We start from the raw sequence: 17,109 nt of genomic DNA, 5'->3' as shown, positions 1-17,109 counted from the left end.
ACTCTCTCTCCCCACGCTGCCGCCGCTGCCCTTCGAGCTCGAGGATGTGGCGAGGCTTCCGTGGCACCACAGCTCGAAACCCGGCCGCCGGCAACGCCCGCGGAAGCTTGCGAGCCGGCTGGTCTCGTGCTGCTTTCTAAGCCGTTCCTCCCCTCCCCAACGTCCGAGCAGTCCGGGGAGGAACAGAAGGATTGGGGGGAATGGAGGGGTGTGTGTGTGTGTGTGTTGGAAAGGAAACAGGGCGCACGCGTCTCCGTCGTCGTCGTCGTCGCCGCCGCGCGCAGCGTGACGTGCACCCAACCACCCTTGCCCAAAAATAGCCCTCCCCGCGCCCTCGCTCCCCAGTCCCATCCATCTCCGCTTCCCCCCCTTCCCTTCCTTGCCCCATCTGTGTCCTGCCACCTAGTTACTCCTAACTCCGGGATGCGGGACCTCGCCGTCCCAACTAACGAACCTTCTTCCTACTCTGTTGATCAAAACCCCGCATCTAGACCTACCCGCCTGCCTGCCTGCTTGATTGCTTGCTTGCTTGCTTGCCTGCCTCACTTTCGCTTCCACTCTCCGCATTATTGCCAAGCCCCGCCGTGTCTCGTGCTGCTTGTTGCTGCGCGCATTCCTGTTCGTTTGATTAGCCGATCTGATGACGACGGTCAAGCACGAGCGGCGGGCAAGCACCTAGGCAAGCGGCCTGCTGCGTAGGGCTGGATGAGCCGCGTCGAGCTTATGCCCTTCGCGACGCGTCCTGCGTCCCCAGACGTGGGGACCGAGTCTAGTCAGCACTCTGAGCGGGCAGGCGATGGTCTGCCTCGCTGCTTTTGTTCGCTCTCCCTCGTAAACTTCTACTGCTTTTGAGCAGTGCTCGAGGCCGGCCAAGACATCCCCCCCCTCCCCCCGTCCCGCCAGCCCGCCAGCCCGCCCGCGCGATGTCACTCTATCAGGCACCACGGGCTACGAATGTAGCAGCAACCGGGAAAACCAAGCGAATACGAAAAGAATGTCGACGGCGCCCTCTCGCAGACGCGTGCCGCGCGCCCCCTCAGCGTACGTCCAATGCAATCTAGGTCCAAGGAAAAGCATCACGAGATCAGGTTCGCGACTCAAGGCAACCGTCGCAGCATTCCCCGCCTACGAGCAACTAGTTGCGCCCTCGCTACAAAGGTTGTGCGATGCGGCTCTTCGGCGTCGCCGATTTGTGACCAATGAGTCACGGTTGCGTGGCCACGGATAATGAAGAGCGCGCGCTTCGCCAAGCGCTTCGCATGGAGAGCGGCATGCACCTAATCTACTCGGGACCGCTTTCAAGGCGAACGAACACCCGTAGCTAGTCCCCATAGCAACAACGTGACCCCTTCGGCGGTGCCGTTATCTGGAACGTAGGCTAGCTGCAGCATGCGGGGCCACGACAGGCCCCATGCAGGTGTCGGTGTCGGTGTCCTCGGGGTCGGCGTCGGAGGGCATATCGCTAGCGGAGTATTGGGGTTTGGCGCTCGGCTGCCACCTACTTCGTAGCGTTCGCATCATCGGGGTTTGTGCGGAGCCCGCGTCCGAACAGATTGGGTTAATGTTGAGTTAACGTTAACGTGCACTGCACCGTTTACCAAGTTTGTTAGTGGGAGCCGGAAGGAATTCGAAAAGTGCGGTTATTCTAGAGCAAACTAGATGTTGGAGCGGAAATCGGTCCTTGGCACCCGTACATCCGACCTTGAGGTCGAGGGTCGCTGGTGTTTTAGCGCATCAATACGTTGCTCTCGAACCAAAAACAAAATATGATAGCGAAGATCTTGTCCGTATCAGAAGCCGCCTCAACTCGTGGAATGAGAGGCTCGGCTGTGCAAAAGCTTCCTGGAGAGGGAAGCGAGGGAGAATGCGCTATATCAACGCCGTTGTATCAAGCGGCCGGCTGACTACCGTCCAAAGCTCGAGGACTGTCAGGGCGCGCCATCCGCAGTAAGCCACAAAGCTTTGCTGTTCTATTTCCAGCAGCAACTGTCAAGGCACGCGTGGTTGGAGATGCATGCATCTAACATGGTTGACATTCCTCATGGCAGCCACCGCCTTACCGGAGGCATAAATCTGACTGGAGCCACGCGGCCGCCGCTGGAATCTTCCTCAAACGGTTAGTGCAGACGGTTCGTGGAGGCTTTGAGGAGACGCAGAGCTCATCAAGGCAGAACTTGCCCAAATTGCTTTTGGGAAGGATTTCTGTGACGTCTTTTCACAACGGTCCCTCTTACTTTTATGCTTCCGGGATCATCCTAAAACGCTGAATGGGCACCTGCCAGACCACTACCCTCGTGCTGTTGTTGATCCTTCAGCCATCCACACTGACAGTGCTGTCAAGGACGCGTGGATGCGCTAAATTTGGACATGAAACAAACCTCTCCGCGTGCTGTGAAACTACCAACATAGCGTGGGCCGTAGGCTCGCACAGCATGTAAGGCTGTAACTCACGATGGTTGTCCGGTGAGTCCTGGACAATGGAGCAAATCGGGGGCTGGCTTGAGTGACGCACAAATGAAAGCAACTGGAGTCGAGGAAATCCTCAAACAACACCAATCAACTCCCCTGCCAGAATGTTTTGTTGCTGAGATAGCTGATTTGTTACTGGGAGAGCTCGTGCTTGCGCCTTGCTTGCAGGGACTCGAGGCTTAGTGCTTATGCTCGCCGGCACTGCAAGCCCTAACGGCTGGCGGGCATCCAGTGCCTCAGCACAGGGACGGAGGTCGGGAGGACCCGCAGCCAGACCGACACTGGGGATCAGATCAGTCCCAGAAGGTGACCGAGATTGGAGACTTAACTGACTGCGGGTATAGGGCTTACAGACCACAGAAGCCAAGTCTGGGCAGTTACAGTCTGCAGATCTGGTCCTCTCTCTTGGAAAGAGCGCAACGGGGAGCAGAGATGCCGTGGCTCCGCGGGGCGGTGGGCGATCTGCTTCGCGTCGGCGACCTTGGACCATAGCGCTGTATGGGGATCCGTCCAGGAGATGGCTCCAGCACTAGCATGCCTGCTCATGCAGTCTGTTGGTACCACGCTCGTCTACGAAGGTACATTAGCTTTCTGGCGATCCGAAACAATGCGACCAAGCGGTGCACGCGGCACTGTGACGGCCACCTCGGGCTGAAGAAAGCGGCGTGAAGGGATGGACACGGATGATTGATCGGCCGGTCGTGTCCCTGTGGGTGTTGCTGAGAGGGGCGGGCGGATTAGGTGCTTAGATGTGATGGGTAGCGGCAGATCGTGGGTCAACCAACACGCGGGTGGATGACAAGCCACACGCACGCACAGCGAAGCGTGGGGTGGCTCAGCGGTAGGCGAAGCAGAGCTTGGAAGGATTTTGGCCCCCAAAAGGCGGCATCGTCGATGGGGGCGCGGAGGTAGGAGTCGTGCGGAAGCGGCGTTAACGGCAGGTCCGGGGGAGAGAGAGGAACGGTCGGGACGGAGAGGACGCTCGACCGGGGAGGCTGAGTGTTTCAACAGCTAGACGACGTCAGTGTTTCAACGCGCGGGTCTAGATCGATCAGCTCACCGACTTAAGCTGAGGACTTTGGCGGCGGTGGTGCATAGGGCTGGCGGATCGCTGGGACTGGGTCAGACGCTTAGATGGCTTTAGGTGTCTCCAGGCAGCAGCAACAATTCGTCCGTCCGGCTCGGAGCGTGGCTAGACCGGAAACGGCAAACGCTCGCTGCCCCGCCTGCAAGCGGTGTACCGACCCCTCGAGCCCTACGAGACGACCCTGTGTCGAGTCACACGCATGGCCTTGACGTCCGCCGCGCCCGCAACTGGCATGTGCTCGCGGGAAGCCGATGGTGTCGGCCGATCGCATCATGGCGCCGGAGCGGGCTGAACTGCTCCTCACGACGATCACTCGACCGGCCAAAGCCACTGACCCCGAGAGTCGCACCCTTCAGACCGCCCACCAAGTGGGCAGTGTAGGCAGCGGACGGGGGCCGGCGGGCCTGCAGCGCGGCCGTGTCAGCCATCCCCTCGATTCCGTCTACCTGGACGCCCTGCAGCCTTGTAGCTTTGGGCCTAGCGCTGCCAAATATACAGCAGCCTCGCGACTGGATCCGCAGGATTGCTAAGCGCTAGCTCGGCAGGGTTGCATTCGACCCTCCGCCCATATCTGGTCGACTGCAGGTCTGCGCCCAACGGCCAAGCCAGCGTGCGCAAGTCGACCCTGGCCCCATGCCCATGGCCCGTGAAGGACCGTTGCAGGGGTTGCCAGTGCCCTATGCAGCTGTGAGGATTGCTGCCGTAGACATCTGGGAGCAGCCTCGAAGCTGATAAATATCAAGCCCGACCTCCCCCCGGGCAAAGATCGCCCCGACATCAAACCTCACCACCACCACCACTCTCCCATATAATACCTCTTCAATACCTCTTCACTCAGCCTGGGCCACTCCAACTCCTCCAACTCCACCACCACCACCACCACCACCACCATCACCACCATGCATCGCCAGGCCGCTACCTACCCTTACGCACAGTCCGCCGTCTCGACGCACAGGTACTCGGGCACTAGCAGTGCCTTCAGTCCTAGTGCCAACCCGAATGAGGACTGGACCAAGATCTCCGACCTTGCCGAGCGCAGGCGGATACAGAACCGGATTGCCCAGCGCAACTACCGTACGCAAAGCAACCCGCGAGCTTCGTGAGCCCCGGTACTGACATCCTTCCAGGCAAGAAGCTCAAGAAGAGGCTCGAAGACCTTGAGCGGAGAGCCGCGTCGAACTCAGCCTCGCCGGAACAGCGCCCAGCCGAGCTCGACCGCTCACATGCTCAGCCTCGCGAGGAGGCCTCTAGCGATGCGGTAGAACCGGCCGACTACAGCCGCCGGACTCCGGAGGTGCCGCAGAGCCAATACGCACATGGCCACGACGATCGCAGTTTGTTCTCGCACCAGTACACGCGGCAGCTTTCCACGTCGCCGCCACCCTTCGCGTACTCGACCTACCCAGCTCCGGACATGACGTACTCGTCATACTCGCAGTCACCTTACCATGCGATCCCGATCACCACGGCGGAGCCGCAAGTCTTCACTCCTTACCTGCCACCCATCTCGTCGGCCTACCCTGGCACGTTACCAAGCATTGGCCAAGCGACCAAGCAGGAGTTCTACAGCGACGAAGAGATCAGTCCGTTTAGCATGAACTATGCTTCCATGGCAGGAATTGACATTCCCGTGTCGCATTCCTACCAGGGCTCAGGTGCTCATGTAATACACCCTCTCCGTCAGTACAACCGACCGTAGAAAGCACCCGACTGACATGGAAACCTCTCCAAAGACCCCACCTCTTTCTGAATCTTTCGGTTCTTCGTCAGGCTCGCCGCCCGATTCATCCAACCTCTACACACCGGCGACCCCGGCATCACTGCCTGGGACGCCGCCAAATCTTCACTGCTTTTGATCTCTTGTCGCACGTTTCCTTTACACGTGGCCGGCTTTCTGAGAGACATGCTGTTGTCTTCCTGTATATTACCTTTTGGAGTCGCATTTTCAAGATACCACCATTCGCTAAGCGTAGGAGTTTCAAAGGACAGTCGCTTCTGATATTTTGCCGGGATTGGCACTAGCAGGCGGATCCGCCGATCCAGGATTCTGTCAGATGATATGCATGGGCGTAGGCGTTTGGGTTTGTCCATTTCTAGCGGACTTTGAATTCCAACTCGGGCAGGGCGCTCGATGGACGGCGCGATCGGTTGAAATTTGAAAGAGAAAATCTACCAACGTTATTATGATCATCCAGATATATCCTCAGAGTGTTTGCTGTAGACTGTGAAACGTTTCGAGATAGAGTGTTGACCGGAGATGTGAGCGAGATCAGATTCAGATCCTGCATGAAATCGCTTTGATGATGTAAGCAAGTCACGTGCTGCGCGCGTTTCGCCGTCACATCGGCGAACACGACCCAAAGTCCGATGCCAGCCAGAACTGCAAACCCACACCATGCCAGGCCGCAAGAAGACGACGACTGAAAGAGCACGTCAATGGCTCAAAGGCGGCGGCGTTTTGCGCGAAGACTCTGACGACGAACTCGGTCTTGATGATCATCCTTGGGAGTGGATTTATGAAGAACGCGATGTGTCGTCCACCAAGTCGCGAAAGAGAAAGAGCAGTCAGGTGCAAGAGCCTCAAAGGGAAATAGTCGGTGCTCGTATGGGCAGTTTTCAGTGTAAGGTCGGAGACACTGTGCTGTTGAAAGCCGAAGGCAACGAAGCATGGGTCGGCATCGTTTGTGACCTCTTCGATGGCGATGTGGATGCAGGCGAAGATGAGAAACAGGCCAAATTCATGTGGTTCTCTACACCCAGTGAAATCCGTAACAAGACGAAAAGACGGACTGATTATCTGGAAGTGAGTACTACCGACGGCTCGGTGAATATACGCAATGCTGATATTGGCTAGAACGAGCTCTATATCACCGCAAATTTCGATGATAACCCCTTGACTACCATCAACGGTACAGCAATAGTGATGTCCAAGGATTCCTTTCTTCAAAAATGGCCCACTGGAAAGATCCCGCGTACATCAAAGGATTATGGTAAAGTTTTCATCTGTCAACGTGGATGTAACACGCGGACAGCAACGTACACCGAGCCATTCGTATGGGAGGACGTCTACAGTGAAGAAGGAAACATTGGTGATTTACTCGAGTTGGTGAAGAACCAAACCAAAGAAACGCGAAAGCGTCAAGTACCAAAGGGGCCGAGTAAGGCAGATTTGGATGAGTTCGTCGCGCCGGATGACGAAGACGACGTTCCGCATACACCCAGAAAGCGCCGAAAGTTGAACGATGCAACCACTCCTACGTCAAAACGAAAGGATTTTACGCCACGCAAGTTTATGACACCCACGCATAAGCGCATTGTTGTCAAAAAGCCGCTTGAGTTTACTCCTCTCGGGACCCGGGTCCTTTCCCCAAATGTGCTTGCCTCGCCTTACCAAGTTGCGCGAAACCAGCTTCACGTATCTTCCGTGCCCGCTTCCTTGCCTTGTCGAGAAGATGAGTTTTCAACTGTCTATTCGCATCTTGAAGCGGCCATTACCGATGGCTCAGGGTCATGCATTTACATATCCGGCACGCCAGGGACCGGAAAAACAGCCACTGTCCGTGAAGTAGTTGCTCAACTCAACGCTTCGGTGATGGCAGAAGAGCTCGACGACTTCATATTTGTCGAAATCAACGGCATGAAGGTCACTGACCCTCACCAATCGTACTCGTTGCTCTGGGAAGCCTTACGCGGCGACAGAGTCAGTCCTTCTCATGCTCTCGAATTATTGGAAAGAGAATTTTCCAGCCCCAGTCCTAGGCGAGTGCCATGCGTGGTGCTGATGGACGAATTGGATCAGCTCGTGACCAAGAACCAAAGCGTCATGTACAACTTTTTCAACTGGCCAGGCTTGCGACATAGCAGGCTGATTGTCCTCGCCGTCGCTAACACAATGGATCTTCCTGAACGCACTCTCAGCAACAAGATCAGTAGTCGTCTAGGCCTTACGCGTATCACCTTCCCGGGTTACACGCATGACCAACTCATGTCAATTATACAGTCGCGACTCAGCAACGTCCCCGGCAATATCGTCCACCCCGACGCCATCCAATTCGCCGCCCGCAAAGTTGCCGCCGTCTCTGGCGACGCTCGCCGCGCCCTCGACATCTGCCGGCGCGCCGTCGAGCTCGCCGAAGCCACAGCCCTGGAGTCCACAGCAGCAGCAGCCGACACAGCACCCAACACGCCCAGTAAAACGCCGGGACGCGCTGCTGCGGCTTCTGCTGCTGCCACGGCAAAAACAACACCCACGGTCACTATCGCCACAATCAAACAAGCCATCACCGAAGCAACCAGCAGTCCACTGCAGCAAGCCCTGCGCGCCCTCCCACTCGCATCCAAGCTCTTCCTCGCCGCGCTGCTAGCCCGCGTGCGCCGCACCGGCATCCAAGAAGCCGTGCTAGGCGACGTGCTAGAGGAGGCGCGCAACCTCGCGGCCATGAGCCCGAACGAGCCCATCCAGACGATCCTGCTCGGCGAGGGCGAGTGGAACCACAGTAACATCGACACGGCAAAGCCCGATGCCCCGCGGCGGGGCCGGCCGGCTGGGACGAAAGCCGCCATCGAGCGCCGTGCGCCGCGCGTGCTGGGGATGGGGGGCGCGGCGGTGGAGTTGATGGAGGCGGGGGTGGTGGGCGTGGAGACGAGGAGGGGGGAGCGCGTGGGGAGGGTGAGGCTGGGGGTTAGTGATGAGGAGGTTAGGCTGGCGCTGAGGGACGATGAGGAGGTGAGGGGGCTGGGGTTTGCTTAGTTACGTGCTTTGCGTGATTTGATAGGGTGGTGGCTGGATTTGTACTGCATGTCATTGTCTTTGAAAGATGTATGAGAGGAAGTGTGCCTAAGTGTCCGAATTGAGGAAGCTCTCTTATAATAAAGTCGTTCTCGAATTTAGAGATTCTGCTTTAAGACATGGTTCCTACTTTTTAAATCTGCGTGTTAGAACCATAGAGGCGCTGTAAGGCAGATATCCAAGACAAGGAGATGTCCGAGCAAGAACGAAATACCAGACCTTCTTGCCTAGATTCATTATAGTCTCTTGCAGAATTCACAACTAGTTTTGAAATATCAGCACTGTGCTCCTTTAATCGAGCTTTTAATTAAAAGCCGCGTTGCAAAGTAACTTCATGCCGAAACAACACTTAAGTACCGTCACTGCAGCAAAACTTTTGCTCACAAAACTGCTACTACCTGAGATCAAAAGAGAAAAGCAGAGATGTTTGTGTGATATTAGCTTTTTTCAATCTAGGGTATCTATGGGACAAGCTGCAACACGCCACGTCAAACCAGACTCCAGAACCAAGCCGCACACCACGCACGTATCCTCCGACTAACCCCTACACAATAACCGACCACTCTTGCCACTCATTCTACATCACGACCCTCCACCAACAACAGCACCGCCGATAGCTATTCCCTCTCCTCTACCTCGCCGTCTTCTTCACCGCCCTCATGGCCGGCACCGTCCCCTCCTTCCCAAATGACCTCCCCGTCTCCACAACAATCATGCGCACAAAGTCGCGCGACAGCCAGTAGCTACTATGGGCGCCCAGCATGGTCAAGTACTGGATATCGAGCGGCCCGCCGCCGTACTTGAGGAAGTAGTCGATCTGGCCGTTGTCGTTGAGCGCGTAGGCGCGCTCCTCGGCAATCTCCTCGCGCGTGAAGTTGTGCGTCTCCAGCTCCACGTTCGACGGCAGCCGTGTCACGCGCCCGGGCTTGACATTGTTACCATCGCCGCCGCTGCTGTTCGTGCTGCGGAATGGGTTTGCTAACGTGAGCCATGATGTGCTGGCGCTGGGCACGAAGGCTGGTTTGAGTGCTGCAGCGTAGGCCGTGTCGACTGTGGCGTTCATGCGGTACGCGACTGGGTCGTATGGGTTGATGATGTTGTAGATGTTTTCTACGGCTAGACAACCGTATGTGCCTTCATCACCCGCGACACCTGGTCCATTATTGCTCTCGGCGTCGGGCTTGCGTCGATCGTGACGTGGTAGGAGTGCTGCCTTTTTAAGCAGGAGGAAGAAGCCTGCGGGGCTACCACAAAGAAACAGATTCCTCGTGTCGAACAGGAAATGATTTGTCGGTAGCTTATCCTCTGGTGTTGCTGGATCACCCCACTCCGGAGCTGCCGCCGACGGTTGGCGACTGAGAATGTCAACTGCCATGACACTTCCCAGGGAGTGCGCGATGATATGTACTCTTCCCCAATCCGCAAAGCCTGGATTGTTCTTACACCAAAGACGATATATGCGGTTAGCTTCCTGAATGCAAGCTGTTATCATCTTTGGGTTATGTTCGGCTGAGAGGTAATACGGAATGTCCAACATGACATCACTGATGATGTTTCGCACAGACGGGAGGGTTTCCGGTGTGATATCTTTAAGACTGTACTGGTTTGACGCAGGGTTTTCTGTTTCATCCCGGTAGCCGCCTTCTTCGAATGAAAGGCTCAAGCGCCAATTGACCTATTGTTTTGTCAGTTCAATTCTTATAGAAGGCGGACCATGTGAAGCAGCTTCTAGGTTCCTGGTAATTCAGGTTGCCGATGTCCAAAACTTACAGGTAACACCATAATTCCTCCACCGTCTTTACGAAGATGTGTCTTAACACTGTCGGTACCCAGCTCCACGTTTACCTCTCTCCGGAACGCATTGATTGCATGAGTGAAGTGGAAGCTCTCCATACGCTCAGAAAGCTTCTGTCCGATACCGTGAATAACGAGTACCAAGTCAGTCACCTCTGGCCTTTCTGAATGCGAGAGCGCCGTGTCAAACTTCATCCGGCCATACGGAGGCGCTCCTGCCTGTGAGGTCGAAACTCCTTCTTGGGCTTTCTCCATTGTAGGGCCCACCTTTTGAGGATATAACTTATCCCAAATTGCTTGGTCGAAGCCGCGGACCACTTGAACACCGATTTTCCGGCCTTTGCGGATGTAGTTGGCAAGGGGCCGCCGGCCATAGTACGCAGATGGTTGTAGGTTTGGTCGGAGGATGTAAGCTTCTTTTTCATCTGCGTAAATCACCACAGCATTGGGGTAAATCCGCTTTCGGCCATCCCTGCCAAAATTTGTAGTTCCGGCAGCCTTGTTGTCTGGCCCTTCAGTCCCATTGGATATATCTATCATGTCTTTCGCATGTTCGACTGCTTCTTCACGTTCTTGCTCAGGCGTTAGTCCGGGTTCATCCAGGGAACTGTGAGATAGTTAGACAAATTCTCTGTGTTTAGGCGAAGAAGTCGACATCCACACGACGCGCCTATCGGTTTGATAGTAAAAACAAAAGAGAAAAAAATTTGAAGGAAAAGGAAGGCAGATGTGCTATGTGACACACATCACCTGGCAAGGTAAAACCAAAACATACATACCTCTGGAGTATACCGAAATCAGAACCGCGTGTTCCAGGCCTGCTTCTGTCGGGCTGCTTTGGGGGGCGTGGTCTCTCAGGCCATAATTCGTGAACAATCTTCATCTCTCCTAGGGCGCCAACCTCAATGGCGCTATTAAGCTCATCTCTCCACGTATCTGTCCAAGGCTGGAGCGAAACATAACCAGACTCGAGCAGATTTGCTACGTCTGGCTCCACTGGTAGCATGTTTTCTTTATAAAACCACGTTCCCCGTATCACAGGTGCTATATCATTGAGGGGGGACCAGTATATGGGCTCCATACTGTACGAAATTAGTTAGAGTCCGGAAAGATGTCACACAGAACTCACGTCAACCCAGGCATCACGACCTCATGAAGTCGAGAAATCCCGACAGGAGCTCTGGCAGAAGGGCCAACGGGTGCACTCTTTTTCTTAGGCGGTGGTGGGGCTGGCTCCTTCGAAGACTGGCTAGGTGCTGATGTTATCTCGTCACTCCAGTCATACGTATCTTCGCGTAAGAGACCACTCGGCCGAATTTTTCTCCTAGAAGGGGCGCGGACAAAGGGAGTGCCCGTGGTTGCGCTACGGTCTATACTGATCTCAATATCGGCAGGGTCGATGGCCCGTAGAGAGCCCACTAAGAGACCAGACTCATCATTGTTTTGTTTCTTGCCTCTTATGGATCGCATATCTCCCTCGGACGACGAGTATGCCCTGGAAGGTTGTCCCCTGACAGGCCGCGCATCCGGCCTGTTAGGTATCGTATATCCTCTGTTCCTATTTTGAGGAACGTCGAGAACCTTGCGCGTCGCCACAGAGTTGGCTCTTGAGCGCCAGCCCTTTCCCTTCTCGCCGCCATTTTCCTCATTATATTTCCACAGTTTCCGCCGGAGGTCATGCCATGCGTGGTCTAGTTGGCGATTGTCATAAACCGAGAATGGGCGCGGTGGCTGTCTTGACGGGGCAGCGGAGCCGGTCAACTGCGGAGGCAAGGGGCTCAGCGGGTCGTCGATGGCCAACGGGCTGGTATAGAAGAAGCGTGCAGCTATGGGAGGCGGAGGTTCTGGAGCGTGGAGGATTTCGCGGACATATTCGTTGGTTTGGCGAGCTGTCTGCGGCTCGTTGGCGTGAGAGCGAGACATGGTGGAGGGCCTAAAGGTTAGCCAGAAGGAGGGACGCTTTTATGGGAGCATGAGCCAAAGAAAATCAGGGGGGATTCTGCACAAAAGACATTGCTGGGACGGCAGCCTATCCAGGCGACCGGATTGTGTCTTGGTGGAGTTGACGATCGAGGGTCCGCATGAGCTGTGAGGTCATCTCCCATTGGCAGAGAGAGCTCGCCAGTGTCACCTTCAACAACGTGCACCTCCCCGCTCCCCCGACGGCCAGACCCAACGCGACAACGCGTGGCTAGCTGGCACCTCCTCTCCCTCCCTGTGCAGCACTGCGCTCATCGTCGCAGTCTTCTGCCCTTGTCTAGAACCTCACTTCCTCCATGCACGTCATCAGGCCTGCCTGCCCTCAGCCACCACCTAGTTTTCCTCTCTCAAAAAGCCATGTTCCTGGGCGCCATGACGTCTCGCCGCACTCGCGCGCACCAGCCTGCGCTGGCGACTCTTTCACCCCACTCAGTCCCTGGACAGCTCTCACTCGCACCACCTAGCATGAGAATACCTCAACAGGGAGATTCAAGGTCAAACCTGTCACGTATCCGAAATATCTCATGACAGCATCCCAGTACAGACTCGAGATACCTGAAGATTGACATTTCGCTAACCTAGCTCTATGATTGATCGGGGTTATGCGCGAGCAAAGCCTTGCTAATCTCACTCTCACGCCTCCCGTTAATCATAAACTCACTTTGCAAACCTCCTTACATCAGCAAATGGCAAGGTGGCCGAGTTGGTTATGGCGCCAGGTTAAGGTCATCTTAACACTAATTCCTGGTGGGGCAACCCGCGCGAGTTCGAGTCTCGTCCTTGTCAGCATATTTTTTTGCTCCCGCAGCGACCGTAGCGCGGTGAAAAGATCTTTCTTTTTGGTGTTGTTGAGGTCCGTGTGGAACGGCGGCAATAGTACGGCCGCAGATGCCGTTGGGGATGCTAACCGAGAACAACATGACAGGCCTTTCCAGAGCTACAATCCCCTGGCTCAGTGAGCTTTGAGCAGGGTGGCAGGCTGGCGCCAAAAGATAGATGGGCCCAGATCAACCCATTCAAACTTGGGAGCACTGAAACTCCGAGATTCTACTTTTCTTTCTTTCTTTCTCTCTTACAACAGTATCCTCATCGGAGTGGAGCGTGGCACAAATCGACCATCGAATTCTTGAACACCCGATGTGTAACGGCACGAACCGTTACGTTGGTATATGGGAGCAATCATTTCCTGGCGGCAAGAATATCGTTGCGCCGATATGGGATTTCATTCCAGCCCGGCCTGAACGAGCTCCTGCTCGGTCGAAGAGTGGCATTTGCTGCAGTTTAAGATTGCAAGTTGAAGGTTGATCCAACCAGGTCGGTTCAGGCCCTGCATAGCCGCGGAGGGTATACCTGGGTTGTTTGAACTCCTGGAAATATACCTCTTCGTAAGTTGTTTGTAAGGTCAGGGTTGATGGGCTCGCGGAGCTTCTTAGCCATTCCGTCAATCGGCGAGGACCGTCGTGAGAAGGAGTCTGATATGTTCCAATCGGCATTGCGGCAAGCACGGAGCTGGGAATAGATCTATTTGGCTGACTGTCCTCGCTATTTCCGGCCAACGTTTTCTTTTCCCTCTGACAAGCTATTGGACCCGGCAATTGCGGGAATCATCTGCGCGGCTTGCAGAGTGCTGTCAGACCTTTCGCATGTGGGACCATTTGAAGAAGCTGGGAGGCAAGCAATTTCCGAGGTTAAAACTTTTCGACGACGACAGCATAAATTTGCTGAAATATGCCGCGCGAACCCTTGGTTCTTGAATTGTTCTCGATGGAGAAATCGAGGCAGATCCCTCGGCATGCCTCCCAGTCGGGTCGGGAACTAAACAACCAACCTTTTCGCCGAGGCAGGCCTAGCTTTGCGCGCATGTGGTCCGGCCAAGGTTGACGTACAATCAGATCTCGATTTACAGCTGCAGGTTCCCGAATAATGAGTCAGTGACACATCCGTGGCGTGCACAGCCAGCTATCCAGCGCCCATCCAGACGCAAAACAGCGCTGACACGCATAGGAACAACGACATCTAGCCTCTCAAGATCGCACACACTCACGACTGATCTGGCGACTCTGGTCTGATGCAGGTACAGAGCAACAGGGGGGATCCCTGATGCGATACGAACGGAGCAGCGCTCCGCGTCTTCACACGCATATCGAGCGGGCGCCTCGTGCATATTCGTCTGCAGATCGTTGCGTGGATACGCATGACAGCTCAGCCGTGCCTCTCCTAGCGCTCGGGCAAGCAGTCGGTCGCCGCGCCAATTGCAGCGTCGCTGCTCCCTTTGGGTATGGCTGCCGTTGCGACGCGCAGATGAGCTTGGTCTTTTGGCCGCGTCTGGTCGCGATGCTGGTCGTATATATGGCCCTTTGGGTAGGTAACACTGCGTGGGCTCAAAATAGCCGCTTCTCAATCAAGAAGGATGCACTCACTCATGACACAAATGTACTCAGATATCGGAAAGGCCAGGCATTTCTTTTGAATGCTTTTGGGGCTAAGAGAGAGAGGCGTGAGAGGCGTGAGAGGCGTGAGAGGGTGGAAGAAGAGTCCACTCGAGTAGAGAGGGACAGCTCACTTGAGACACGGCGCGCGCGGCGATGCTACTCCACGCGCCACTGGGTGGGAAGCGGCGACAGCCCTTTGCGGCAGCGGCGCCCGGCGCGCAGGCCAATCAGGGCGGGCAGCGTCGATCCGGGGTAGCACTAGCGGGCGGCTTGCCTCCCGAACCTTCTTCTTCACCCCACAAACACCCTCGCCTCGTATCGCCCGCGACGTAAGACCATGATCAATAACGCTGCATGCTACCCCCGCCTTGCCAAGTGTCATCTCTCTCCTACCACTCGCGATCGACATCTTGCCTCCCTCGAGCCGGAGGGCGGGGAAAGACATGGCTAAGCCCGTCTGGGTACTGCGCCGCGCGAGCTGCGGCTGCTATTCGCTGTACATGTGACGCTCGCGGCGGCCCTGCCTTGTTGAAGGAACTACAAAGAGCCACAATGGCGGGACTGACATGACCTAGTGGCCCCTCGTCAAAGAAGATATAAGGAGGCACCACCGCCGCTGCTGCCACATCCGTAGCTGCACACAAATTACAAACTCAGCCCCAGCACTCCAAAAATTTGTCTACAGTCGTTTCTTGTGACTACCCTCACCGTCAACATGAAGACCGCTTTCATCGCCGCTGCCATCACCACCCTGGCCTCCGTCGCCAGCGCCCAGGGCGGCTTTAACATAGACGACCTGCCCCAGTGCTCGGTAAGCCTGTTCCCGTTTTCCATTCATTAGGCACGTAGGAGTTAATCGATCATTAAAGCTCCAATGCTTCCTCACCACGCTTAGCGGTGACGGCTGCTCCGGCCTCCTCGACTACGAGTGCCACTGCAAGAAGTCCGGTCTCACCGAGACCATCACGCCCTGCGTCCAGAAGGCCTGTGAGGCCAAGGACCAGGCCAGTAAGTTTCACCTACCTGCTCTCACATGAGGGCCTTGCTGCTGACACTTCCCAGCCGTTGCCTCCGCTGTCGTCGCTCTCTGCAGCCAGTACGGCGTGAGCATCTCCGTGCCCGACATCCAGTCGACGGCAGCGCCTGCCTCCTCCGCAGCTACCTCCGCTGCTGCCTCCGTGACTGAGGAAGCATCGTCGGCAGCCTCGTCTGCGGCGTCTTCCGTCGCCTCCTCCGTCGCTTCCTCTGTTGGCTCCGTCGTCTCCTCCGTAGCGTCCTCTGCCTCTGAGGCTGCCTCCTCCGGCGCCGCCCCTAGCACCGCCTCCACGGCCTCTGCTACCGACGTCGTCGTCTCTGGCACTCCTTCCTCGTCCGCTGATGCTTCCACCCCCACCACTCCTTCCACGCCCAGCCCTGCTACGCCCACCGCTTCGTCATTCGAGGGTGCTGCGGCCAGGGGCGGCGCCGTCGCGGGCGTGCTGGGCCTCGGTGTCGCCGTTGCGGCTTTCGCTGGACTCTAGATGCCTGGCTACGGGTAGTGGACGATCTCACTGATGTACAGAAGTAATACGCCTGAGTCGAGGCATGGGAGGGCCGCCTCTCCGATGGAATGCGAGCAGTCGTACGCAGCGAGGACGGTGTAATTATAATTCTTAAAAAAAAAATTAAAGTACTAATAGGCCGAAAGGCTGCCTTTACTTTAATCTTGCGACTCTTTTTGTTGCTCGAACTGAAAAATGCGTGCTATGTATGCAGTTGCATTCTTGCCTGTCAGGATCGCAGCACCTCGATAGTTACCTCGATGTTGGGTAGTAACTAGTTAGCTGCTGGTATAAGCAAGGATGGTTCCAAGAACGCATGTCTCCTCGCATACGGGCCGGCGCCGGTAGCGGTATAGCTGCTGTTTCACAACAACGTCATTGAGGGGTAGGACGACAGGCATGTTTCCCGACCCGGCCCCGTCCTGAAGCAGAGGACGGTGATGTCAACCGAGTTCCTCTCTCTCGCACCCGAGTGTAACGGCTTTGTTTTGCTGCCAAGGCCCAAGGCTAGGTAACTACCTACCTACCTACCCGTCGCAGACGAAGAAGCGGCCTAAATATGACGGGTCAGCCCAAGCTGTGGATGGAGTACCTCGACCTCTGCCCAGCTACGCAGTGCCTCGACACCAAGCACATACGGTTGCACGAAGCAAACCTCGACCACTGAGCTGATAAGCGGACAAGCTTGGGCAAGAGCGGCCGCAAGGTAAGGTATCGAGACTCGTTTTGCGCTGCATGGGCTACGTCGGCTGGCCGCGGGTCTTGGACGAGGAGCAGGCGCTTGGGCTCATTGGGTGCATCTTGAGGATGTGGAGAAGAGGTGTTGATGGTGGTGGTGGTGCTGTCGATTTTAGGGAATTTCTTGCTTGAGTGTTACTTACTGAATCAGTATCATAGGATACGATGGATTGCTACTCCAATGGTCAGTCGGAGGCCGTTCTGGGGAGGGCGTTGAAGCGGTTCGACATCCCGCGGAGCTGGGTCGTAGTCATGACGAAGATTTATCTCCTGCTGCTT

The 17,109-nt window shown here is 56.0% G+C and overlaps 4 protein-coding genes and 1 non-coding gene across 5 annotated transcripts; 4 read left to right on the top strand and 1 right to left on the bottom strand.

Moving 5' to 3' along the window:
* Positions 1 to 4,337: 4,337 nt before the first annotated feature.
* K452DRAFT_264843 (uncharacterized protein) lies at positions 4,338 to 5,763 on the top strand. Its single transcript, XM_033538711.1, has 3 exons — positions 4,338 to 4,630; positions 4,684 to 5,211; positions 5,327 to 5,763. Exons 1-3 carry the CDS (start codon positions 4,456 to 4,458, stop codon positions 5,410 to 5,412), a joined length of 789 nt encoding a protein of 262 aa, XP_033401352.1. The 5' UTR covers positions 4,338 to 4,455; the 3' UTR covers positions 5,413 to 5,763.
* Positions 5,764 to 5,951: 188 nt separating this feature from the next.
* K452DRAFT_315838 (uncharacterized protein) lies at positions 5,952 to 8,416 on the top strand (the record flags this gene model as incomplete). Its single annotated transcript, XM_033543900.1, has 2 exons — positions 5,952 to 6,359; positions 6,411 to 8,416. 2 exons carry the CDS (start codon positions 5,952 to 5,954, stop codon positions 8,304 to 8,306), a joined length of 2,304 nt encoding a protein of 767 aa, XP_033401351.1. The 3' UTR covers positions 8,307 to 8,416.
* Positions 8,417 to 8,761: 345 nt separating this feature from the next.
* Positions 8,762 to 12,192, bottom strand: K452DRAFT_315837 (uncharacterized protein). The gene is made up of 4 exons (XM_033543899.1): positions 11,269 to 12,192; positions 10,919 to 11,221; positions 10,116 to 10,746; positions 8,762 to 10,020 (listed from the first exon to the last, which is right to left on the bottom strand). The coding sequence occupies exons 1-4, from the start codon at positions 12,060 to 12,062 to the stop codon at positions 8,977 to 8,979; spliced, it is 2,772 nt and encodes a 923-aa protein (XP_033401350.1). The 5' UTR covers positions 12,063 to 12,192; the 3' UTR covers positions 8,762 to 8,976.
* A 615-nt stretch (positions 12,193 to 12,807) lies between these two features.
* On the top strand, positions 12,808 to 12,905 carry K452DRAFT_t29. Its single transcript has one exon. It is a non-coding gene; the product is annotated as a tRNA-Leu (tRNA).
* A 2,300-nt stretch (positions 12,906 to 15,205) lies between these two features.
* On the top strand, positions 15,206 to 16,403 carry K452DRAFT_315836 (uncharacterized protein). The gene is made up of 3 exons (XM_033543898.1): positions 15,206 to 15,362; positions 15,421 to 15,559; positions 15,614 to 16,403. The coding sequence occupies exons 1-3, from the start codon at positions 15,267 to 15,269 to the stop codon at positions 16,069 to 16,071; spliced, it is 693 nt and encodes a 230-aa protein (XP_033401349.1). The 5' UTR covers positions 15,206 to 15,266; the 3' UTR covers positions 16,072 to 16,403.
* Positions 16,404 to 17,109: the final 706 nt, after the last annotated feature.

The sequence above is a fragment of the Aplosporella prunicola genome (assembly GCF_010093885.1).
Source record: "Aplosporella prunicola CBS 121167 unplaced genomic scaffold K452scaffold_4, whole genome shotgun sequence".
NCBI lineage: Eukaryota > Fungi > Ascomycota > Dothideomycetes > Botryosphaeriales > Aplosporellaceae > Aplosporella > Aplosporella prunicola.
Note: the sequence above shows the minus strand (reverse complement) of the source record. Positions and strands in the feature narration are given on the sequence as shown.